Consider the following 25,493-nt stretch of genomic DNA (forward strand, 5'->3'; position numbering starts at 1 on the left):
CCCGATGGGTGAGGGGTTAGACTCGTGGGTGTGTCCGGATGGAGCTGAGAGTGGAGAACTTCCTGGTCAGCCTGCTTGACATCGGTGGGGCCCCGGAGGTGCGGGGGTCCTGGGGGGATCTCTATGGGGAGGTCCATGGGTTCATCTTTGTGGTGAACTCCAGTGACCAGCAGAGTATTAAAGAGGTCCAGGAGTATCTGACAGACCTGCTGAAGCAGCATAAAGTGGTGGGAAAACCACAACTGTTGGAAGGGCTACTTCTTATATCCAGTTTGAATTAATGTAAACAGAAAATTTGATCAATGCCAAAATAAAAGTTACAGCTGATTTTATAATTTTGTTATACAAGGTTCTATGAGGTGTATAGAACCCATGAGGTGACAGACAATCTATATTACCTAAACCCATTAAAACCTCAGTGTGACCATTTACAGTGGGCAAGGATGGACAGCAGCGAAGCTGATTAGTGCTTTCAATGTAGTTTTTCCTTTTTTGAACCAACTGATGAAATGTTTTGCTCTGTTGTTGTGTTGTAGGCTGGCCAGAAAGCAGGACAAGATGAACGCCCTGCTGGGGATTGAGATAATTGAGATCCTGTCTCTGGAGAGACTGGTGAACCAGAGCCGCTGTCTGTGCCACATTGTGAGTCTAGTCCTCGTACACACAACTCTCCACACAACTAGACAGAGAGACAGACAGCCAATCAGCTAGCTAGCCATCCAGCTAGCCAATCAGAGATACAGATTATGTTAATTATGTACAGGAGACCGATAGATACATAGACAGACACAAATCCATAGATTTGATTGTGTTGTGCTTTTCTGCTCAAGAAGCCCTGCTCAGCCTTCATGGACCAGCTGAGGTGGACAGACAGAAGACGCTGTGGGGTCTTTGCTGGCTGCTGCATGCCGTCAATCTGGATTACCCAGAACTCTGTTCTTTCATAATCAGGAACATCAGGGACAGGAGACCTCTGGCACCAGATGAGGGACAACCGTGGGAAGATGGAGAGGCTGCAGCAAGCCCAAAGATGAAAGGTAAGAGAGAGACTATAACTCTGTGCCTTCAGTTAGACTCCTAGAAAATCATCTGTCTTGGTCAATGTGTAGAGATTGCAGTGACAGAATATGTATCCATGAACTATTTCAAAGACATTGCTTAGCGAAAGCATTGTGGCATTGATATTTTTTCATGTAAAATGTTGTCTCTGTGTAGGATACGTGGCAGCAAAAATAACCTTGATAAAGTACAACGCCTTCAAGAAAAGGACCAAAGGCCCAGACCCCCTTCCTACAACCCATTTGAGACATTGACAGTTTTAGTTGCAGATCCATTTGATCTTGATAAGATTCCTATAGTTTCAGTACAGTAAAGGTGTTATGTGTGAACTGATACACATTTTGTATTTTAGGATAATATGAAGAAAAAGAAGGGAGGCCTGCCCTGCCTGCAAACCCTCCACAACCTCGTTCTATTACCTCATATCTTACATTTATGGATTACAACTGGAGTTTCCATCAGCTTTTGAAGGACAATTTAAAAAGACCTGACAGCACATTTTTCTTAGTAGCAACTGTGTAGGAATTACAAAGCCAATACACCTCTGAGAAATGTGTGTTTATTTTATGTTACCAAAATATGTTATATGTGAGTGTCAATATTTATTTATTAGTGGTTATTTAATTATCTGTAGTAAAAGTAAACAATTGTTTACAAACATGATCAATGTACGGACAAACTATTTCAATTCCTTGTAAATATACATAGAGTTGATCTGTTTATATTGCAATTTTGATGGAAAGTAAGACTTGATTTTATAAAGTTTCTTGGCCCCTTTGTTATATTATATGTTATATGTTATATGTTGCTCGCTTCGAGGCAAGCAACACTGAGGCATGCATGAGAGCATCAGCTGTTCCCGACGACTGTGTGATCATGCTCTCTGAAGCTGACGTGAGTAAGACCTTTGAACAGGTCAACATACACAAGACGGATTACCAAGACGTGTGCTCCAGGCATGTGCTGACCAACTGGCAGGTGTCTTCACTGACATTTTCAACATGTCCCTGATTGAGTCTGTAATACCAACATGTTTCAAACAGACCACCATAGTCCCTGTGCCCAAGAACACAAAGGCAACCTGCCTAAATGACTACAGATCCGTAGCACTCACATTCATCGGGCCAGCAGCATACCACCCTGCATACCACTGCTGGCTTGCTTCTGAAGCTAAGCAGGGTTGGTCTTGGTCAGTTCCTGGATGGGAGACCAGATGCTGCTGGAAGTTGTGTTGGAGGGCCAGTAGGAGGCACTCTTTCCTCTGGTCTAAAAAAAATTTAAAAAAATAAAAAAAAATATCCCAATGCCCCAGGGCAGTGATTGGGGACATTGCCCTGTGTTGGGTGCCGTCTTTCGGATGGGACGTTAAACGGGTGTCCTGACTCTCTGAGGTCATTAAAGATCCCATGGCACTTATCGTAAGAGTAGGGGTGTTAACCCCGGTGTCCTGGCTAAATTCCCAATCTGGCCACCAAACCATCACGGTCACCTAATAATCCCCAGTTTACAATTGGCTCATTCATCCCCCTCCTCTCCCCTGTAACTATTCCCCAGGTCGTTGCTGCAAATGAGAATGTGTTCTCAGTCAACTTACCTGGTAAAATAACAGATAAAATTAAAATAGCCATGAAGTGCTTTGAAAGGATGGTAATGGCTCACATCAACACCATCATCCCAGAATCCCTAGACCCACTCCAATTTGCATACCGCCCAAACAGATCCACAGTTGATGCAATCTCTATTGAACTCCACACTGCCCTTTCCCACCTGGACAAAAGGAACACTTATGTGAGAATGCTATTCATTGACTACAGCTCAGCGTTCAACACCATAGTACCCTAAAAGCTCATCACTAAGCTAAGGATTCTGGGACTAAACACCTCCCTCTGCAACTGGATCCTGGACTTCCTGACGGGCCACCCCCAGGTGGTGATGGGTAGGTAGCAACACATCTGCCACGCTGATCCTCCTGTACTCCCTGTTCACCCACGTCTGCATGGCCAGGCACGACTCCAACACCATTATTAAGTTTGCAGATGACACAACAGTGGTAGGCCTAATCACCGACAATGACGAGACAGCCTATAGGGAGGAGGTCAGAGACCCGGCCGGGTTGTGCCAGAATAACAACCTATCCCTCAACGTAACCAAGACTAAGGAGATGATTGTGGACGACAGGAAAAGGTGGACCGAGCACGCCCCCATTCTCATCAATGGGGCTGCAGTGGAGCAGGTTGAGAGCTTCAAGTTCCTTGGTGTCCGTATCAACAACAAACTAGAATGGTCCAAACACACCAAGACAGTTGTGAAGAGGGCACAACAAAGCCTATTCCCCCTCAGAAAACTAAAAAGATTTGGCATGGGTCCTGAGATCCTCAAAAGATTCTACAGCTGCAACATCGAGAGCATCCTGACCGGTTGCATCACTGCCTGGTACCGCAATTGCTCGGCCTCCGACCACAAGGCACTTCAGAGGGTAGTGCGTACGGCCCAGTACATCACTGGGGCAAAGCTGCCTGCCATCCAGGACCTCTACACCAGGCGGTGTCAGAGGAAAGCCCTAAAAATTGTCAAAGACCCCAGCTACCCCAGTCATAGACTGTTCTCTCTACTACCGCATGGCAGACGGTACTGGAGTGCCAAGTGTAGGACAAAAAGGCTTCTCAACAGTTTTTACCCCCAAGCCATAAGACTCCTGAACAGGTAATCAAATGACTACCCGGACTATTTGCATTGTGTGCCCCCCAACCCCTCTTTTATGCTGCTGCTCTCTGTTTATCATATATGCATAGTAACTCTAACTATACATTCATGTACATACTACCTCAATTGGGCCGAACAACCAGTGCTCCCACACATTGGCTAACCGGGCTATCTGCATTGTGTCCCACCCACCACCCTCCAACCCCTCTTTTACGCTACTGCTACTCTCTGTTCATCATATATGCATAGTCACTTTAACCATATCTACATGGACATACTACCTCGATCAGCCTGACTAACCAGTGTCTGTATGTAGCCTCGCTACTTTTATAACCTCGCTACTGTATATAGCCTGTCTTTTTACTGTTGTTTTATTTCTTTACTTACCTATTGTTTACCTAATACCTTTTTTTGCAATATTAGTTAGAGCCTGTAAGTAAACATTTCACCTGTTGTATTCGGCGCATGTGAAAAATAAACTTTGATTTGATTTATTTGACTGTTGAAAACATTACCCACAGAAAAGAAAGTTTGTGAAAGGAAAATAGCATTATGAGATATTACAACACCAGGTCAATTTGAGGAAATAACAAGTACAAAATTGAACTGTACAATGGGCATGCTTCCTTCAAAGTTTACCATATGCCTTGAAGTATTCTCACTGTGCTTGTTCACTTTGAAGATGACAATGCTTCATTGCTTGACCTGGACTGCTCCCTGCAGTCCAAACAGTTTTAGGACAAGCTCCAAACTATTAGCCATACAGGTATGTTCCCATGTTTCCTATTTCACTACTAGGCTATTAGTATTATTTATGCATGCTAACTTTGATGTTACATTTTTGAGGATTTTTTTCTTCTTCTTGTTTGCCTATGACCAAATAATATTCAGATGACCTGATAATATTGCTTGGTATATGGGCCCCATAAATGGGCATTTGGACCCTGTGTACAAATTTCCTGTCGCCATTTTTGTCGCTTTTCTAGAAGCCCATCCCCCCTAGCATCTTCACAGGAAAGAATAGTCAGTGTTTCAGTGAATACACTGAATAGCGGCCGCGGAGAAACTAGCTTGGTGGTGAGACCGGGACATACAATACCGAAGATGGCTTCACCGAGGACGATAACCATTGTGGCCCTCTCTTTCGCTCTTGGTCTTTTTTTCGTCTTCATGGGCACCATAAAGCTCACACCAAGATTAAGCAAAGATGCTTATAGTGAGATGGTAAGTAAAACCTTTAGCGACCATAAACTGCAGCGAAAGCCATTGTTCTGCCAATACGGACGCATTCAAGCTCCAATAATGTGCTGTGCGCTGCTGACCCACATTTGTAAAAGATCATGAAATAAAATAGCCTATAATATCTAACTGATAAATAAGATTTGATTGTATGTATTGTTTCAATCGTGGGAATGAATTTACCCATGCAAGCAATTAAATGATGGAGCCTGCTGCGTTATTATAGCCGACAATACATTCTTTATTGAAGTATAATGATAGAAAAATATGACCTTTGTCTATTTTTCTGTGAAATATTTAATTAAATAAAAGATTACCTTTAGGCATAATTAAAATCGAAAGAATAGGCTACAGTTTATTCGGCTACAAATACATAGGCCTGTTTATTTGAAATAGCGACTAGGCATATAACAGTAGGCCTACACGTTTGTCCAGTACTAGGCCTATTTTATGGGAAATTATCTGTTATTATTAGCCTAATATGACATTTTTTTAAATGTTTGAAGGTACATTTTTGCTATAGGCAATGGCGGCGCGATCGAGCAAATTCTGAGGTGCACCTGCCTGTTTTGTGTGGATATTGACTTTGCTTATTAGGCTACCAGCGATGTTAATGCTCATCTGTGCTCTGCTCCTCATCCATGTATGTTCTACTCAACATTCTTATTCCATGGCGAATAGGCCTAATAATTACATTTCAACGTTTTGGTTGATTTAGTATTTTAAGGAATATCAAAGACTGGTTTTGGTGGTGTTACTGCAGTAGGCCCACATCAGGCCCAAGCTCTTCCTTATTCCACATTTTCCACCCGATAGGAAAAAGGCATTTCGGTGATGGTTGTATATACTACTTACAGTTATAACTCTTAAAACTGTATAGGTTGACTATTTTGTTAAAATCAACAACAAAAAACGTATGTGTCAGTGTCATGATTATAGACAAACTGGTTGGCCTAGACATGTCCCTATTGGCTCTGAATGTATTGTCTCATGAGGAACTGAAACTTCCTTAGAACAAATCTGAGAAATTATATACTGTAGTCTATAGTGCGCCACTAATAATAAATGAAATTACCTCTTTTGCATCTATAAAAATGAATGCTGAAATGTTCTCTCTCTTTTCAGAAACGGGCATACAAGAGCTATGCCAAGGCTTTGCCAGGTCTAAAGAAGATGGGCATCAGCTCGGTGCTGCTCCGTAAGATCATTGGCTCACTGGAGGTGGGCTGTGGTGTGGTTCTGACATTGGTGCCAGGGAGACCCAAGGATGTGGCTAACTTCCTGCTCTTGCTGGTCATGCTGGCTGTCCTCTTCTTCCATCAGTTAGTAGGAGACCCCCTGAAACGATATGCCCATGCTCTGGTCTTTGGTATTCTGCTCACCTGCCGACTGCTCATTGCCCGCCAGAGTGAGGACCGACCTGAGCGGGAGGAGAGCAGGGAAGAACATATCAATGCCCAGGAAAATAACAAAGTCAAGCAGTCCTAATCAGGTCCAACCATCCAGTCTGGGCAGAGTGACAGCAAAATGGAACCTTGTGCATTTCTTTGGATTGGAGCAATTCAGATTCAAAAGAAACACAGTCGCCACAAGGAGTGATATATCCCAGTCAACCACCCACCTGTCCCCTCTCCCACCCTTTTGGCTGACTGGTTATTGGTTTCACCTGCTTCCCTGCACTCTCATCCTAAAACTGATTTCCCCTTGTCCTGTATCCCAACCTTGACAGTGGACAATCATACTTGTGGCAACTGTAATCAGCTCAACTCTTTTGAAAAAATATACAACCTTTGTCTCACCTTTTTTCTCTTTCCCTCCCATTTTTATTTAGCATCTTTCAAAACATAAGATACAGCATGCCTATGTTTTTAGTTCGTTTTTTGCACAAATACCAATTTGAGGGACTTTGTTGGCTTTGAGAATGCTGATGTTTTCCACTATTGAAGATTGGTACTTTTGTATTGATCTTAATTTTAGGTAGGAAGATAATGATATCTCTTGAATTCAATTGTTATTTTACAGTAATTAAGCATGGTTCATAATTAAATGGCTTAAAACAAACTCATAGCTTATCAGCACTGTCCAGAGATATATTGTAGTTGAACATTGACTCACATTTATTTAAATACATTATACAGTATCACATATTTCCATTGGTATTAGTAAAATAAGAATCATTTTTGTGAATTCGTATTAGTTTCGTCCAAGCTTTTTCCTGATGATTAGATTTTCTTGTAACTACTCTTAGGCATGACAATGTACCCCTTTTCCCGAAAGAAAAACCAAACTGTCAAATGGTCAAAAGTCTTTCACTCATCTCAAATTGATTAATCACTTTGTTGGACCCAACACTGTTGTTCAAGAACTCATGTGGAGGAGAGACCTATGGGAAGGCATTTTTCTAGCAATTATGTTGAAACATACATCTATGGTTGCTAGCCTAGTGCTCTCTATGTCTCTGGACCACAATCAATAGTCCAGCTGCTTTGTCAAATGACATATCCAATAAAGGACTTGATCTTTGTCTCTTAATAAAGGACTTTGTCTCTCTTCACATCCAATGACAATAAAGGCTTATGTTTATCTGTGAGTCTATTTTTCTCTGGGATTTTTAACACTATTCTGTTGAATTACTATGTTATAAAAGTATTCCTATGAGTATAACCATTACCACTGGGCTATTCTTGTAATAGAAATGTATTTGATTAATATATACGTGATGATACCTTCAGTGATGTTGAGTAGATAAAGGGGAAGTTTCTGTCAGATGAGCAGTTGTTCAGTTGGTCTTTAACATTCATAATGCTCCTCTAAAACAAAATTAGCTAAATAAAGATGTATGGGTGAGATCTCTAAGCTGTGTCCATTATGTATCTTTTTATTCAGTTAAAATTAGCAGTTATTCACAAAACACAGTGTGTAGAAAGGAGAATGAATGCTTGGATTGCAATTCAGTTAATTGCAAAATGAGAGTACCTGAACTAGGCTCCTTGAGATGAATGAGCCTACACACAGTTTATATGTAGTCCTGCTGAGGCTGTTGCACTACAATGCCCGGTGAACTACGCAAGACACTCGCGGAAGTAGTAAGTGCGCATGCGCAGAACAAACGGTCGCGCGCAAGATTTGAGTTTTGTTTGAATGAGTTCGTGCCTGAGGAAAACACAATACACATTTGTTTTAGATATGTAGCAATGGCAAAAGCTGCGAACCTGTCGAGGTCAGATTTGGACTCATCATCTGGAAGCGATTTGTCAGTTTCTAGCCGAACTTCAAACAGAAGTTTGCGAGTTGTGGAGAAAGAAAGAAGAAGGAACGAGGCTGGGGATCCATTTCTGCTTTCGCTGAAGTACTTCTCAAAAGGTAACGTTGGCTAGCTAGGAAGCTGTTAGCATAGAGCTACTAATGCTTGCAGAAGTGAAATGTAGCGAATATTTTGGCTACTTTTTAAACTCCAACGTGAACTAATTGACCGTAATGGCAGCCCAGGTTATTTTCTGTCAACATATGTAAACTTTCAAGGCCGCTCAGTTTTCTTCTTTTGGAAACACCTTTTTACTGTAACTTATTTTGCTACCTAGCGAGCTAACGTTAACTACAGCATCCACCAGTGTCTGGATTCACAGTGAGTTGTCTGTTTGTTTCCTAGTGGAGGCGGGTACCCCACGCATAGGAAACGATGTGCTGGAGAGGCACCTGGTGCAGGTGGAGAGAGTGGGGCTCAGTCGAGGACTTCCTCCTGAGGCGATCTCTGTCATGCTGGACTACGCAATGAGCCTCCGTACTGGTACAACAACAACCAACTCTCACACTTAATGGAAACTGCCGCCATTTGCTTAGACAGACTGACCGGAAATACCAATTTACACTATGACAAATTATTTTGACCATACATAACATTTCAGCTTTCCTCTCTATTTCTTGCCCTGAACAGGGGGTAAGATTTGTGTTCGGGTCCTGAAGTTTCTGATCCCCGCCACCGTGGTGCCACAGGAGGCCGTTGTTCAAGCGGTGGCGTGGTTATGTGTCAGCAAGATCGCCATCAGCACACAGGTAAAGAACTCCTCTGTCAAAGGTCTTTGCAAGTCACACACTCTCACAGATTGGAAGGTTGACACTGGAGACCGGACGTAACATAATAATACTGTTATCAGAATTGCTCTGTCCTCTCCCTCCAACTGAATGAAACAGGTGTTATGGGTGTTTTCCAGGTGCTTTTCCTTCGGTGGCTGCTGACTGTTTTCGACATGATCGACTCCAAGGACAATCTTCGAGCCATCTATGGCTTCATCTTCCACTTTGTGACAGAGGAGAATTTGGTATGTGCAGGAATCATATTCCCCCTTGCTCTAATGGGATTGCATTGCTATTTAAGTCATGATGTTTTTTTTTGTGTTTCAGTCTCCTTACATCTGCCATTTGCTCTACCTTTTGACAAGGAGGGAGAGTGGTAAGTTGCATTTTGTTACTCAATGAACCTTTATGATACGGTACACGTTGTTTCTGCAGAACAACATTGCTCTTACCCATTTTTGGTTTTTCCCTGTCATAGTTCGGCCATTTAGAGTCAGAAAACTGTTGGACCTCCAAACAAAAATGGTAAACAAATACAGTATTGTCCTGTTTAAGTGTTTTTGATCAATGCTTGTAATATTTTAATGCAATTCAATACAAGTGAATGCATTGTAAACATCTAATCATTGTATTAGCATTATGAAATACTTGGTGATAAATGGCATGAGGAGAATACTTACATATTGTTTGATGCTTTCTCTACATACTTCCCATAAATAGTTTATCCTCTGTACTATTATCTGTAGTTACACTCTGTGAATGATTGTTATAGCCAACAAACTAAGAGTGGAGTCCCCACTGTGAGCATGTTGCACTGAGAGTTCCATTATTTTCCTCTCGTCTACGGTCCCCAGGGCAGGCAGCCGTTCCTGTTGCACTTGCTGTCGTTGTACAAAGTGTTTTGCCCTGAACTGGTGACGCTTGCTCTTCCATCACAAATGAGGGTTAGTATGATTGATCACTCCTAGTGACTTTTGTCCATTGCACAAATCCACACATTGTCGTTCACCAAACTTCAGGGTTGGGGTCTATTTTGTCCATATCAAATCCGTAAGTAAACTCTAATTCCAATCCAATTGTCTTAATTGAACCCTGACAAACATACTTCATGTCACGTGTATGTTTTCTGCTGTCGTTCAGAGTGGGTTTAAGAATCACAACTCCATGTGGAAGGCAGCGCTCAGTGCTGTCCAGAAGAGGAACAACAGCCAAGTGTCGTCTGACATCAGCCTGACCCTAGGAGTGAAACACAAGACCAACTCCAGGAAGAGGGTATGGAGATCAGATGAGCTGTGGCATAACAGGAATACCAATGATCTTGAACGGTGTCTTTTTTTTTAGGGTTTTAGTGCTAATTTATATCATTTAGAAGAATATTGCTGTTTGCTAAATTCTAATTATTGTGGGGTCAGTCACTATTTATTGCATTCAAAGTCTACTGAGTATACAAAACATTAAGAACACTTTCCATGACAGACTTACCAGCTGAAAGATATGATCCTTTATTGATGTCACTTGTTAAATCTACTTTAATCAGTGTAGATGAAGGGGAGGAGACAGGTTAAAGAAGGATTTGTAAAGCCTTGAGACAATTGAGACATTGTTTGTGTATGTGTGCCGTTCATAGGGCGAATGGGCAAGACAAATTATTTGTCTTTAAACACTGGTAGTGGGTGCCTGATGCACCGGTTTGACTGTGTCAAGAACTGCAACGCTGCTGGGTTTTTCAGTTTCAACCGTTTCCCGTGTGTATCAAAAATGATCCACCACCCGAATCACAACCAGCTAACTTGACACAACTGCAGGAGACATTGGAGCCAGCATTCCTGTGGAATGCTTTCCACACCTTGTAGAGTCCATGCCCTAATGAATTGAGGCTATTCTGACGGGAAAAGGGGGTGCAACTTAATATTAGGAAGGCGTTTCTAATGTTTGGTATACTTGGTGTATGTTAGACTAAACATTTTATTCACGTTTGTCCTACATAGATCAAGCTCTTCTTGTTTTGTTTCTGTAGCTAATGAACTGCTTACAAATCGATAATCAAATATCGTACTGATATCCCAATCACTGATCCATCTGTCAGAAATACCATCACCTGGAGGTGCCATCGCTGAGCTCATCTGTCCAGAGAAACTCCCCCTTCTCCAGCAGCAGGAAGGTCTTCCCCCTGGAGCAACTCCACACCTTCCCACAGCTGCTGGACAACCTCCACCGCATAGAGGTAACCCTCTCCTCCCCTCTCTCACACACCTCTCTCCGTCTCTCTCAGCGGTCTGATTAGTCACACAGCTGTATAGCCTAGATACTTGGATTTGAAACAGATGGAAGGTGTGGATTTAAGCAGGATGGAAAATACTGTTTTTTTTTTTTGTAGGTGCCAGCACTGCCCATTTCACTTTAGTGTCATTCTGCAGCCACATGGGGGTGCTATGTCACCGCCACAGTTTTGTTGGATAACAGAAGAGACCAAGGGCTGAACCTCGTCTGCCACTCAATTTGACTGCTGGCAGTGTCCTGTTTTATTACCCTGAGCCATAAAACCGATTCATGAGCTCTCTCCATGTCGTTTGTTTTTTAAATTTGTCATTGCTCTGTTTAGACTTCATCAGGGTGTGTTTGTCCCAAACGAGTCATTAATTAACCGGCCAACAGAGATGTATAACTTGGAGCCACATTGAAAAAGTTATAAAGCGTTGACAATCACAAAAGTGCTGCAAACAAATACTGTTTGCTTGGTAGGTCCATTGACCTGATCAACCCAGATACATTTCTTTAAAAGGTTTAAGGACACTTACGCTACATAAATTCCCCGTACACAGCCAACGTTTGCAACAAGCCATTCTGCCAGCACTTTCTACTTTTTATGGCTGTGGGTGGACAGGACAGATCAGCTAGTACTGTCCATCATGCAGCTCAAACAAATCAGAGGAACGATGCGTTTTCTCCTTGTAAATATGGGAAGACTCGGCCATGTCCGTTCACAATCTGTCTCTCTTTATTTGTTAAGTTCCCATATTGCCAGGGAGCTGTTCACACAAATACAAACAGGCCAGTCCGTGTGGGGAAATGTCTGAATGCTGCCTGCCACAGACATGGCCATGATTTACTATATTATGAGTATAAGTAGATGTGACAGATTTAGTCCAGTCACTCAGTGACAGATTGATTGCTCACTCATTGAAAACAAGGACACGGGCAACATATTCTCTCCTTCAATAGGGGCTGCGAATATCTTGCCATGAAGCTATTTAGAACATGATGCTGGCTTGGTGTTAATGGCCCCTCACTTTGTATGCTGAATTGTGTTTGTTTGTGTGTTGTGTGGGTGTGTTTAAAGTGTGAGTGGGTGGTGGGGTTTGATGTGCGTACTGCAAATGTGTGTCTAATAATCATGTCTCCCTTCCACAGCTCCCATCCCAGATGGGTTCTCTGCTGGGCTCCAATCTGTCCCTCTGTTACCTGGACTACGTACAGGATGACTCCGCCTTCCTCCGACTCAACTTCTGGCTGGGCCACGCCCTCCATGAGGGTACAATCACTAACCAACCACTACGTCTTCCTCGGTTGTCTCTGTCGCTGCAGAAACGTGTCGGCAGGTAGCCTAGAGATTAGTGTTGAGCCAGTAACCAAAGGTTGGTCGTTTGAATCCCCAAGCCGGCTAGGTGAAAAAATCTGTCGATCTTAACCCTAATTGGTCCATAGTCGCTGTCAATAATGGCTGATCCTTGGCTGTGACCCCACTCTCTGAGGGTGTCTCAGGGGGAGTAGGATATGCAACAAAACAAAAAACACTAGAGTTGCACGGTATACCCGAAACGTAGGTACTTTTTCGATAATGGAACATGAAAAATGGTTCAGTAGTAGAATTTTTGTTACAGGGCACTTCTGTCAAATGCGTCTACTGATTGAACCCTCATCCATTCCCAGTAGGCGTTGCAAAGCAACGCTCTGTAGAAAAGCTTTTATGAAAATAAAAAGGTTGGGTGTCAAGATTGTACAAATCCACAATGTGATTCTGTCATCACCACTTGTTTTTTGTTCTCTTCTTTCCCCTGACCTTTTCAACATTTAAAATATCTTTATTTTCCTCTTTGGGGTTTCAGAGTTTCTGTTCTGCAGCAGTAGGGACGGGGGCTCCGGGAGTTCGTCCGAGGCCCTGCACCTCCTCAACAGGTTGCTCTCCACACAACATTTCCTCCAGGTGAGCCCCCCTCCAGGCTCCTCTCACCCTGTCACCCCCAGTTCCCGTCCCCGCCCCTCCCTTTTATGCCAGATTTGGATCTGTCAGAGCGTGTTAAACTCTTCTCTGCTCCCACTCTCTTCCCCCTCGCTGCTCGTTAATAAATGATGCCACAGTCAAACGCTCATTTGAGATGCGTATGTTTTGTCTCTCTCTCTTCATCCCTCCCTCCCTCTCCCCTCAGGAGGGCTTCTCCAGCACCGAGGGCTTCCTCTACAAGTTCCTGAATGTTTGGGACGGTTCACTCCTCCGCCCCCAGATTCTGGGTCTGCTGAGTGACATCCCCGTGGTCCCCAGTTCCTGTGAGTAGGCCCTGTTTGCTTGGCTGCCTTGCTCTCCACTCTCTCTCTCTCCTAATTAAACTGCTGAACTGTAACCGCTGGAAGACACGTGACTATGCAATCCCCAGCACATGTCAGGCTGGCAGCATATACCAGGGAGCCTGGGAAAAGTAGTCAGGTGGTTGAATTAAACGTAGTCATGTGGTCGAATTATATGGTTTGTGCAAATTTCCTTGCTCTCCTGCATCTCTCTCAGGTATCAACCAGCTTCTGTTTGAGCCTCTCGTTCAGCTGTTCTTCACCTCCACGCTGTTCTTCAAGGTAATTGTCAACAGAATGCCTCCAGATCCCACTTTTCAATTAATTATAAGAAGCTTGCATCATACCATTATATCCATTTCCAGTTATCAGCTCCTTTTTAATCCTGGGTTGTATTCATTTGGCACCAAATGGAAGAGAACTTATTGAAACAGGGAGGAACTACTTGTTCAGTGAGAACCATTTTGTTTTCTGATGAGACGTTTTACACTGTTTTTCTACATTGTGCCCTGTTGTCGTTGTAAATGTTTGTTTTTTTTACCGCTTTAAATAAGCACCACCCCTCTGTTGTCTGTCCAGTGCAGTGTGATTGACTGTCTGAACAACATGCTGTTGAAGTGGTTGACCTGGCACTCTGTGTACGCCCTGGAGGACGGCCTGGACATCAGTCTCCACAGCCACACACCCATGTGAGTCTCACTGTCCGTCACACACTTCCAACACCAAAGCCCTGTAACTTCCTTTAGTTAAAGACACATTTTACTGTCTTCCTCGCCGGTATTCTAACTCTTCACAAACGGCCAATCCCTGTCAATACATGTTTATTGCCTTCCCATTTCAAACTTCACCTCTGCAGAGAAACTCAATGAAAAGCGGTGCAGAAATCAATGTCTGAGGTGTGTGATGGTCAACCTCCTCGGTTTCTCCTCAGTGCTGTCCTCTGGAACGCAGCAACGTAATGAACTGCAGTGTGTCTGTGTGTCTCCGCCTGGCCTCATTGCTGCACACTCAGCGCTGATTTGGTTATTGTCTTTTATTGCATTAACCGGGGTGGGCGGGGTTGCTGAAGGAGAAATGAATATGATCCAAGGACAAAGCCCCCCGTTTGAGCTTCTCACTAGTCCCATGCATCATTACCATTCACCCTTTTCCTTGTTATTAAGGCCTTTGTCTTATGTTCAGTTACGTGACCATTCTTCAACTCCTCCCCAGGAACATGAGTCTGTCTGGCTTCATGGACTCTGTTGTGGAGCTGGTGCGTTTCGTGGGCCGCCTGGCCGCCGTGGGGCTGCAGCTAGAAGGCTGCCACTCCCTGCTCCTCAGCTTCATTTTGGACTTCTACGAGACGGTAATCAAACCAGATGAAGCCAGTACATTTCGTTGAATACATAAAGGGGGGGAAAAAGTCTGTCCGAACCCTTATAGTGATCCCACCCATGCAGGACTGTTAGAACCCTGTAAGTGGTTGATCGCTGTAATCATATTCACTTTAACCAGAGTGCACTAGATCAGTTGTTCCATATTCATGGTCCGTTTAGAAAAGGAGACAACCGTGTTTGTTGTGGAGGTGATGACGTGTGTGCCCCTGTGCGTGCCATTCAGGTGTGTGACATGTTCCTGAAGTACGGGCTCCCCCTGGTGGTCATGCCCCCCGTGGGCGTGTTCTACCCAGCCCTGTTTGCCACCGACCCTGTCAGCGTGGACCGCCTCGGCTACATCATGTACAGGTGAGGAGGAGTGGTGACGTCAACGCCAGTATTATCATGTCAACACCGGGCCTGTTGGAAGTCAACACCGTCACGTCAGAGTGTCATCTTTTCACAGTGCGGTCACTGCGTTGTCGTGTGCAAATCATCTGCGTGTGAATGGTACGCTCTCTTGGTACAGCTCACCAGCCAGAACATTACATTTATGATTCATGATAATGAAGGGTCAAGGGTGCAGAATTGCGCTAAGATCCGTTTTCCCAAATCATTTTTCAGGCATATGAAGAGTGCAAACAGCATGCATTACTCAAAGCACGAATGTCTTGTCGCACAAATACACAAAGCATACATCTATAGCAGGGGTCCTCTAGTAAATCAAATCCAAATCAAATGTATTTGTCACATACACATGGTTAGCAGATGTTAATGCGAGTGTAGCGAAATGCTTGTGCTTCTAGTTCTGACAATGCAGTAGTAACCAATGAGTAATCTAACAATTCCAAAACTACTACCTTATACACACAAGTGTAAAGGGATAAAGAATATGTACATAAAGATATATGAATGAGTGATGGTACAGAACGGCATAGGCAAGATGCAGTAGATGGTATCGAGTACAGTATATACATATGAGATGAGTAATGTAGGGTATGTAAACATTATATTAAGTAGCATTGTTTAAAGTGGCTAGTGATATATCTTACATCAATTCCCATTATTAAAGTGGCTGGAGTTGAGTCAGTGTGTTGGCAGCAGCCACTCAATATTAGTTAGTGGTGGCTGTTTAACAGTCTGATGGCCTTGAGATAGAAGCTGTTTTTCAGTCTCTCGGGCCATGCTTTGATGCACCTGTACTGACCTCGCCTTCTGGATGATAGCGGGGTGAACAGGCAGTGGCTCGGGTGGTTGTCCTTGATGATCTTTATGGCCTTCCTGTGACATCGGGTGTCCTGGAGGGCAGGTAGTTTGCTCCTGGTGATGCATTGTGCACACCTCACTACCCTCTGGAGAGCCTTACGGTTGTGGGCGGAGCAGTTGCCGTACCAGCCGGTGATACAGCCCGACAGGATGCTCTCGATTGTGCATCTGTAGAAGTTTGAGTGCTTTTGGTGACAAGCCGAATTTCTTCAGCCTCCTGGGGTTGAAGAGGCGCTGCTGCGCCTTCTTCACGACGCTGTCTGTGTGGGTGGACCAATTCAGTTTGTCTGTGATGTGTACGCCAAGGAACTTAAAACTTACTACCCTCTCCACTACTGTCCCATCGATGTGGATAGGGGGGTGCTCACTCTGCTGACACCACACTCCGAGGGCCCTCACCTCCTCCCTGTAGGCCGTCTCGTCGTTGTTGGTAATCAAGCCTACCACTGTAGTGTTGTTCGCAAACTTGATGATTGAGTTGGAGGCGTGCATGGCCACGCAGCCATGGGTGAACAGGGAGTACAGGAGAGGGCTCAGAACGCATCCTTGTGGGGCCCCGGTGTTGAGGATCAGCGGGGTGGAGGTGTTGTTACCTACCCTCACCAAATCAAATCAAAATCAAATTTATTTATATAGCCCTTCGTACATCAGCTGATATCTCAAAGTGCTGTACAGAAACCCAGCCTAAAACCCCAAACAGCAAGCAATGCAGGTGTAGAAGCACGGTGGCTAGGAAAAACTCCCTAGAAAGGCCAAAATCTAGGAAGAAACCTAGAGAGGAACCAGGCTATGTGGGGTGGCCAGTCCTCTTCTGGCTGTGCCGGGTGGAGATTATAACAAAACATGGTCAAGATGTTCAAATGTTCATAAATGACCAGCATGGTCGAATAATAATAAGGCAGAATAGTTGAAACTGGAGCAGCAGCACAGTCAGGTGGACTGGGGACAGCAAGGAGTCATCATGTCAGGTATTCCTGGGGCATAGTCCTAGGGCTCAGGTCCTCCGAGAGAGAGAAAGAAAGAGAGAATTAGAGAGAGCATATGTGGGATGGCCAGTCCTCTTCTGGCTGTGCCGGGTGGAGATTATAACAGAACATGGCCAAGATGTTCAAATGTTCATAAATGACCAGCATGGTCGAATAATAATAATAAGGCAGAACAGTTGAAACTGGAGCAGCAGCACAGCCAGGTGGACTGGGTGTGCTGCTGCTCCAGTTTCAACCCCCACTTGGGGGCGGCCCGTCAGTAAGTCCAATACCCAGTTGCACAGGGCGGGGTCGAGACCCAGGGTCTCGAGCTTGATGACGAGTTTGGAGGGTACTATGGTGTTATGCTGAGCTGTAGTCGATGAACAGCATTCTCACATAGGTATTCCTCTTGTCCAGATGGGTTAGGGCAGTGTGCAGTGTGGTTGAGATTGCATCGTCTGTGGACCTATTTGGGCGGTAAGCAAATTGGAGTGGGTCTAGGGTGTCAGGGAGGGTGGAGGTGATATGGTCCTTGACTCGTCTCTCAAAGCACTTGATGATGACGGAAGTGAGTGCTACGGGGCAGTAGTCATTTAGCTAAGGTAACTGAGCTAAACGACTACCGTCCCTTGGGAACAGGGACAATGGTGGCCCCCTTGAAGCATGTGGGAACAGCTGACTGGGATAAGGATTTATTGAATATGTCCGTAAACACACCAGTCAGCTGGTCTGCGCATGCTCTGAGGACGCGGCTGGGGATGCCGTCTGGGCCTGCAGCCTTGCGAGGTTTAACACGTTTAAATATTTTACTCAAAACGACTGCAATGAAGGAGAGTCCGCAGGTTTTGGTTGTGGGCCGTGTCAGTGGCACTGTATTGTCCTCAAAGCAGGCAAAAAAGTTATTTAGTCTGTCTGGGAGCAAGACTTGGTCCGCGACGGGGGTGGTTTTCTTGTACTAGTTAAAGCATGCGTCTAGCAGGGGTCCTCTAGTACTAGTTAAAGCATACATCTATAGCGGGGGTCCTCTAGTAATAGTTAAAGCATACATCTGTAGCAGGGGTCCTCTAGTACTAGTTAAAGCATACATCTGTAGCAGGGGTCCTCTAGTACTAGTTAAAGCATACATCTGTAGCAGGGGTCCTCTAGTACTAGTTAAAGCATACATCTGTAGCAGGGGTCCTCTAGTACTAGTTAAAGCATACATCTGTAGCAGGGGTCCTCTAGTACTAGTTAAGAAGTTCCGGTCACACACATTTCCTAGGTCGCAAAGGTCCGGATGGATATTGTCATTCATCGGCGTAGTAACAGACTCCCACCTCACAACCCATGCAACCCCAAACTGTTCACACCCCTCTTGTTGGTGGAGAGTTTCAAAGCTAATTTCCCTCAATTCTACACATTTTGCATGTGGCAGGGAATTGTTTTTGCTGTTTTTTATTACATTTATTTAACTCATTTCCTGCAATTCAACACATTTACGTCCGACTGGATCCATGGTCCATATTGACCCCCTTCTGGGTCCGGATCCGGACTTATGTCCGCTAGTTGAGTATGGGGGAATCTATAGCATGTCAAAAGACCACTGCTTGTATTAAAACAGGCCAAACATCTGGTCTTAGCAACTGCTGCTACTATGGTGTTTGTCTTTAAGCTTGTTATTGTAAAATGTTCTGCTCGCAGTAAATGGCCTTTTGGACAGATGTTTACATAACATGGAAAGCAATGTGGTTGCTTTTCCACCCTTATACAGACCACTAAAGTTATTTCTCTTTTTTCCAGGTACAAGAATAACCTGATCTCTGCTAAGTGTCAACAAAAGGAGACCAAGGTAATAGAAGCACTCCCTTTTTAAGATATGTTTTCTGCTTTGCAAATCTAACAGTGTTTTTGCATAATCAAGCATTTCAAGGCTCCTCGTGAGGTCACTTCTACCCGTCCACATGATGAACGAAACTATTAGAATTAAGTGCTGATTAAAGAATTGCAATTTTGGTGGTTACTCGTTCAAACAAGAACAAAAACAATTCTAGTGTATGAAGGCAATTGAATTTGCAAGTAGGTACTGCCATTTGTATACAGTGCCTTCAGAAAGTATACACACCCCATGACTGAGATTTTGTATGACTGATCTACACACAATACCCCATAATGTGAAAGTGGAATTATGTTTTTAAATTTGTTTTAAATTAAAAATGAAAAGATGAAATGTCTTGAGTCAATAAGTATTCAACCCACATACAATCATTTGTAAGGTCCCTCCGTCGTGCAGTGAATTTCAATTTCAACCACAGACCAGTGAGGTTTTTCAATGCTTCTCAAAGAAGGGCACCTATAGACATGTTGGTTGTTTAGCAAAAAAAAACGACACATGCGCAGCCATGTGGCAAAACAGATGAGGTTGGTTTAGATTGTTTACAATGTAGAAGCTTTATTTCGTCTCCAATGTTTATTGAAAACATAAATACATGTGCACATAAGCACTAGTTGTCTCTAAAATACATCGTTACAGTTGTATGTTAGATACAACTTTTTGCCATATAAGCATTGTCATGAAATCTGTCAAAACACTTCAGAAAAAGACTCCAGTCACTACAAAGATACAGGCATCCTTTCTAACTCTGTGTCCAGAGAGAAAGGAAACCAATCTAGGGATTTCACCAAAGGCAATGGTGACTTTAAAACAGTTACAGAGTTTAAAGGCTGTGATAGGAGAAAACTGAGGATGGATCAACATTGTAGTTACTCCACAATACGAACCTAAATTACACAGTGAAAAGAAGGAAGCCTGTACAGAATAAAATATTCCAAAACATCCATCCTTTTTGCAATAAAGCACTTAAGTAAAACTGCAAAAGATGTGGCAAAGACATTAACCTTTTGTCCTGAATACAAAGTGTTATGTTTGGGGAAAATCCAACACAGCACATCATTGAGGTACACACTGCATATGTTTAAGCATGGTGGTGGCTGCATCATGTTATGGGTATGCTTGTCAACGGCAAGGACTAGGAACTTTAAAAAAAAAAAATGTAAAAATGGAATAGAGCCAAGTACGGGCAAAATCCTAGAGGAAAACCTGGTTCAGTTTGCTCTCCAACAGACGCTGGGAGACACATTCACCTTTCAGCTGGACAATAACCCTGAAACACAATACCAAATATTCATGAGTTGTTTACCAAGATATTTTTAAAATTGTTTATTAAATGTAACCTTTATTTAGCTAGGCAAGTCAGTTTCAAACAAATTCTTATTTATAATGACTGCCTAACCCGGACGACGCTGGGCCAATTGTGCGCAGCCCTAAGAGACGCCTAATCACGGTCGGTTGTGATACAGCCTGGAATCGAACCAGGTCTGTAGTGACGCTTCTAGCACTGAGATGCAGTGCCTTAAACCGCTGTGCCACTCAGGAGCCCATATTGAGTGGCCTAGTTACAGTTTTGACTCAAATTGGCTTGAAAATCTATGGCAAGACTTAAATGGCTGTCTAGCAATGATAACTTGACAGAGCATGAAGAATTTAAGAATAATGTGCAAATGTTGCGCAATCCAGATGTGCAAAGCTCTTAGAGACTTAGCCAGAAAGAGTCACAGCTCTAATCGCTGCCAAAGGTGGTTCTACAAAGTATTGACTCAGGGGTGTGAATATTTATGTAAATGAGAGAATTCTGTATTTCATTTTCAATAAATCTGCTAATATTTAAAAAAACATGTTTTCACTTTGTCGTTATGGGGTATTGTGTGTAGATGGGTCAGGGGGAAAAAACGATTGAATCCGCGAATACAGGCTTTAACACAACAAAGTGGAATAAGTCAAGGGGTCTGAATACTTTCCGAAGGCACTCGGTACGAAACAATATATGTTTACCCCATATTTCCGTCAGCGTCTTACCAAGAGAAATGGATCCGGTAAGCGGAATGCAAATTGGTCAGCGCGGGCAGACATTATAGATAATGGACCTGGGTTTTAACCACCTAACACCCTTTCCCTGGTGATATTCTGTGAGAGAGCCTATTTATTTAGCATGTGTCATACACTGTTTAAAGTGTTTAAACTACATCTCCATCGCTCTTTTTGATTTATTTTTATCATCCCTCCATTGCAGCAGGCGTTTCACATCAGCAGGCAGACGTACCGGGAGTTTAACCACTACCTGTCCTTCATGGTGAGCTGCCTGTGGAACTCCAAGATGTTCCTTCCAGGCATGGCCATCGAGGTGGACCAGGAGCTCCTGTCTCTCAGCAAAGTGGCCAAGCCCTGGACCAGCTTCGACCTCATCCACCACCCTGCCTTCCTCGGCTACGCCCTCGACTTTCATCACAAGGTGAGTGAGAATTTTTATGTAACTTAGAAAATGTTGGCGATTTATTTACTCATTGCATTCTTTCAGGCATTATATAAAGTCCAGATCCGTGAAACTAATATTGTATATCATTTTCATAAATGTCCACTAAATGTTTGTGCTCAGTTTATATATGAAGTCTAATTTTCACATTTCAAGAGAAACACCTGACGCACAAGGGAGCAGCCAGCCTCTCCAGTTGAATGAATACATTTTAAGGCTGGACAAGGAGATGAATGTGTTATTAATGTATCTTTTATACAAGATCCATTAATACAGAATCACATTTTATTATTCATGGGTGCTGCATGAGACTTGATTTTTCATCATGTTTAATTATCTAAGTACTTCTTTTTGGTCAGAATCACTGCAACATCCAGTACACTGTTCTACTGAGATTTACTGGGAGGAGGGAAACTGTTGAATATTAATGCTTCTCTCTTTATCAGTGTTGGCCAGAGAGGAAGGAAGTGGATCTCAATTCCATAAAGGTACCACAGTCTTACCACTTATTTAGTTTTAATGTCTGTATGTACGTGCACTGATGTGCATTTTAAAGTGTGCCGTTTTGATTTTTAATTGACCTCATGCTATTGATCAGCGAGCTATAGGCAGTCCTGGATGGTCCTTTTTTAATGGATGGTCTGTAACGCTGTCTGTCTGTCTGTCTGTAGGCCGGGAAGCAGTGGGACTGGTACCTGGAGTTCCTCTTCTCTCAGGGCTTTCAGGGCCTCCAACAGTTTGTTCAGAGTAGCATCACCCGACGCTCTGTGGCTGGAACCAATGACCAGGGTCAGGGAGACAGGCAACCCACAAACAGTTAAACAGCAGAGGACAAAACACAAGACTGAAACTTCTCCTTGTTGTAAAGGACGTATACATGTTTTATCTCTCGCCATCTTCTCCAAGGCAAGATTCACAAGAGACTAGACTATCTCTGTAAATAGACACTTTTTAAAATCTTGTTTTTATTATGTCTTGTCCCTATTTTAGTTCCGCTTGGTGCTCATGTGTTGTCTGTTCTCTTGTATAGCTTACGCTTCTATCGATTTATTTCTGTGGAACTTGCACATTAATAAGAATAGGATTTTATGATTTTCTTTTAGACTAAAGCATCCCCCCCGGTCTTTTACTAAATTACACCAATGCTCCTAAAAAGCAAACATTAAACATGCTGGAACATGCAAACTTAGCGAGAATTCTAATCTATTTTCTATTAAAAGCCATTGGTATAATTCATTATGGGGAAGTCATCAGTATCTTTTGCAGGTAATGGCTCTACCTTCTGGAAAACATGTTCCCTTAATTGAAGGATCCATCTGGATAGTTAATAGGCCCTTGGCTTTCCAGTTAACTTGGAACATGCTGGGTGCAGGGAAACACATTGCACGCCAGACACACACTCCATTCTCACAGTGCCACCGTAGACTTCCCCTCTGAGCATCACCATTACTGACAATTGGGTCCACAGGTCTGCTTTGTGTGCATAATGGCTGTACTCATGTCAATATGTCGAGTAAATTCTTCAGCCCATTGTTCATTTTCAACGTAGTGGTGCGTGGGTCAGCTGTTTGTGCGCCCACCTGCAATTGCGAATAACCCAGCCGCAACCGCCTGATGACAGCCATTGTGAAAATTTGAGGCCCGCACCGGACTCTAACCCGCTAATATAGACAACAAGGATTTTTGTTGCCTGACTTAGATGTTTCTGCTTATTTCTGACATTTTGGTAGGCTATTTGTAAGTCAATTTGTCTATAATTAGGCAACATGCAGCTTCTCTTCTCTCATTAGCCTAAATGTTGCCCTAGAAAACTAAATAAACCCTTCTCACCAGTATGTCAAATGTCAATACAATGAATGCTTCAAACTATACTTTGTGGGAAAAAATCTATTCTGTATGGCTACACCCTTGCCCAGGCATTTGAAATCCATATACAGTGCCTTGCGAAAGTATTCGGCCCCCTTGAACTTTGCGACCTTTTGCCACATTTCAGGCTTCAAACATAAAGATATAAAACTGTATTTTTTTGTGAAGAATCAACAACAAGTGGGACACAATCATGAAGTGGAACGACATTTATTGGATATTTCAAACTTTTTTAACAATCAAAAACTGAAAAATTGGGCGTGCAAAATTATTCAGACCCCTTAAGTTAATACTTTGTAGCGCCACCTTTTGCTGCGATTACAGCTGTAAGTCGCTTGGGGTATGTCTCTATCAGTTTTGCACATCGAGAGACTGACATTTTTTCCCATTCCTCCTTGCAAAACAGCTCGAGCTCAGTGAGGTTGGATGGAGAGCATTTGTGAACAGCAGTTTTCAGTTCTTTCCACAGATTCTCGATTGGATTCAGGTCTGGACTTTGACTTGGCCATTCTAACACCTGGATGTTTATTTTTGAACCATTCCATTGTAGATTTTGCTTTATGTTTTGGATCATTGTCTTGTTGGAAGACAAATCTCCGTCCCAGTCTCAGGTCTTTTGCAGACTCCATCAGGTTTTCTTCCAGAATGGTCCTGTATTTGGCTCCATCCATCTTCCCATCAATTTTAACCATCTTCCCTGTCCCTGCTGAAGAAAAGCAGGCCCAAACCATGATGCTGCCACCACCATGTTTGACAGTGGGGATGGTGTGTTCAGCTGTGTTGCTTTTACGCCAAACATAACGTTTTGCATTGTTGCCAAAAAGTTCAATTTTGGTTTCATCTGACCAGAGCACCTTCTTCCACATGTTTGGTGTGTCTCCCAGGTGGCTTGTGGCAAACTTTAAACAACACTTTTTATGGATATCTTTAAGAAATGGCTTTCTTCTTGCCACTCTTCCATAAAGGCCAGATTTGTGCAATATACGACTGATTGTTGTCCTATGGACAGAGTCTCCCACCTCAGCTGTAGATCTCTGCAGTTCATCCAGAGTGATCATGGGCCTCTTGGCTGCATCTCTGATCAGTCTTCTCCTTGTATGAGCTGAAAGTTTAGAGGGACGGCCAGGTCTTGGTAGATTTGCAGTGGTCTGATACTCCTTCCATTTCAATATTATCGCTTGCACAGTGCTCCTTGGGATGTTTAAAGCTTGGGAAATCTTTTTGTATCCAAATCCGGCTTTAAACTTCTTCACAACAGTATCTCGGACCTGCCTGGTGTGTTCCTTGTTCTTCATGATGCTCTCTGCGCTTTTGACGGACCTCTGAGACTATCACAGTGCAGGTGCATTTATACGAAGACTTGATTACACACAGGTGGATTGTATTTATCATCATTAGTCATTTAGGTCAACATTGGATCATTCAGAGATCCTCACTGAACTTCTGGAGAGAGTTTGCTGCACTGAAAGTAAAGGGGCTGAATAATTTTGCACGCCCAATTTTTCAGTTTTTGATTTGTTAAAAAAGTTTGAAATATCCAATAAATGTCGTTCCACTTCATGATTGTGTCCCACTTGTTGTTGATTCTTCACAAAAAAATACAGTTTTATATCTTTGTTTGAAGCCTGAAATGTGGCAAAAGGTCGCAAAGTTCAAGGGGGCCGAATACTTTCGCAAGGCACTGTATTAGGCCCTAATGACTTTAACTTGACTGATTTCCTTATATGAACTGTAACTGTGAAATTGTTGTGTTTTATGTTTTTTATTCGTTATAGTTGACATCGGTAAAGTTCTGTCATCTTGGCTTCTTTCGCGGAGCAAAGACGCTTAGGGACCGGGGATCAAATGCAATATAAAAAAAAAACAGGAAAGATTTTCTGTGCAAAAGGTCCAAATGACATCAGTTTGACTGGTTGTAAGGAAATAGAAAGCTGTGAAAACGACCCAAAATGTTTCTGAACAGATTTCATTTCGGCTTGGATAGTATTTCAACCAAATAAAATATCCATCAGCTTTTATGATGCTGGTAAAGACAGCACCTCCAGACATGT

General features: G+C 43.2%; 2 protein-coding genes and 1 long non-coding RNA gene across 5 annotated transcripts; all 3 read left to right on the plus strand.

The window, feature by feature from the left end:
• On the plus strand, nt 1–1,951 carry LOC110504300. The gene is made up of 3 exons (XR_005041208.1): nt 1–84; nt 537–642; nt 831–1,951. It is a non-coding gene; the product is annotated as an uncharacterized LOC110504300 (long non-coding RNA).
• Nucleotides 1,952–4,769: 2,818 nt separating this feature from the next.
• On the plus strand, nt 4,770–7,591 carry LOC110504934 (transmembrane protein 35A). Its single transcript, XM_021583814.2, has 2 exons — nt 4,770–4,986; nt 6,127–7,591. The coding sequence occupies exons 1-2, from the start codon at nt 4,867–4,869 to the stop codon at nt 6,487–6,489; spliced, it is 483 nt and encodes a 160-aa protein (XP_021439489.1). The 5' UTR covers nt 4,770–4,866; the 3' UTR covers nt 6,490–7,591.
• Nucleotides 7,592–8,062: 471 nt separating this feature from the next.
• LOC110504935 (centromere protein I) lies at nt 8,063–23,411 on the plus strand. 3 transcript variants are annotated; one of them, XM_021583815.2, is made up of 20 exons: nt 8,063–8,364; nt 8,651–8,788; nt 8,936–9,054; nt 9,213–9,320; nt 9,403–9,451; nt 9,554–9,600; nt 9,930–10,019; nt 10,216–10,347; nt 11,162–11,299; nt 12,487–12,607; nt 13,182–13,279; nt 13,503–13,620; nt 13,856–13,920; nt 14,218–14,327; nt 14,851–14,986; nt 15,241–15,365; nt 19,010–19,058; nt 21,337–21,555; nt 22,023–22,064; nt 22,248–23,411. In XM_021583815.2, exons 1-20 carry the CDS (start codon nt 8,196–8,198, stop codon nt 22,395–22,397), a joined length of 2,223 nt encoding a protein of 740 aa, XP_021439490.2. In that variant the 5' UTR covers nt 8,063–8,195; the 3' UTR covers nt 22,398–23,411. The 3 variants fall into 3 exon arrangements, with proteins under 3 accessions (XP_021439490.2, XP_036826133.1, XP_021439491.2); XM_036970238.1 differs by having other exon boundaries at nt 21,340–21,555; XM_021583816.2 differs by having other exon boundaries at nt 8,651–8,782.
• The last annotated feature ends 2,082 nt before the right edge of the window (nt 23,412–25,493 follow it).

Source organism: Oncorhynchus mykiss, chromosome 31 (assembly GCF_013265735.2).
Source record: "Oncorhynchus mykiss isolate Arlee chromosome 31, USDA_OmykA_1.1, whole genome shotgun sequence".
Lineage (NCBI taxonomy): Eukaryota > Metazoa > Chordata > Actinopteri > Salmoniformes > Salmonidae > Oncorhynchus > Oncorhynchus mykiss.

What these genes read in the sequence shown, in the direction of transcription:
- LOC110504934 (XM_021583814.2), top strand. Translation starts at nt 4,867, where the DNA reads ATGGCTTCACCGAGGACGATAACCATTGTGGCCCTCTCTTTCGCTCTT. An exon ending in AAGATGCTTATAGTGAGATG is followed by an intron (nt 4,987 to 6,126) that starts GTAAGTAAAACC and finishes CTCTCTTTTCAG; the next exon opens with AAACGGGCATACAAGAGCTA.
- LOC110504935 (XM_021583815.2), top strand. Translation starts at nt 8,196, where the DNA reads ATGGCAAAAGCTGCGAACCTGTCGAGGTCAGATTTGGACTCATCATCT. An exon ending in CCACACAACATTTCCTCCAG is followed by an intron (nt 13,280 to 13,502) that starts GTGAGCCCCCCT and finishes CTCTCCCCTCAG; the next exon opens with GAGGGCTTCTCCAGCACCGA. An exon ending in TGGATCTCAATTCCATAAAG is followed by an intron (nt 22,065 to 22,247) that starts GTACCACAGTCT and finishes GTCTGTCTGTAG; the next exon opens with GCCGGGAAGCAGTGGGACTG.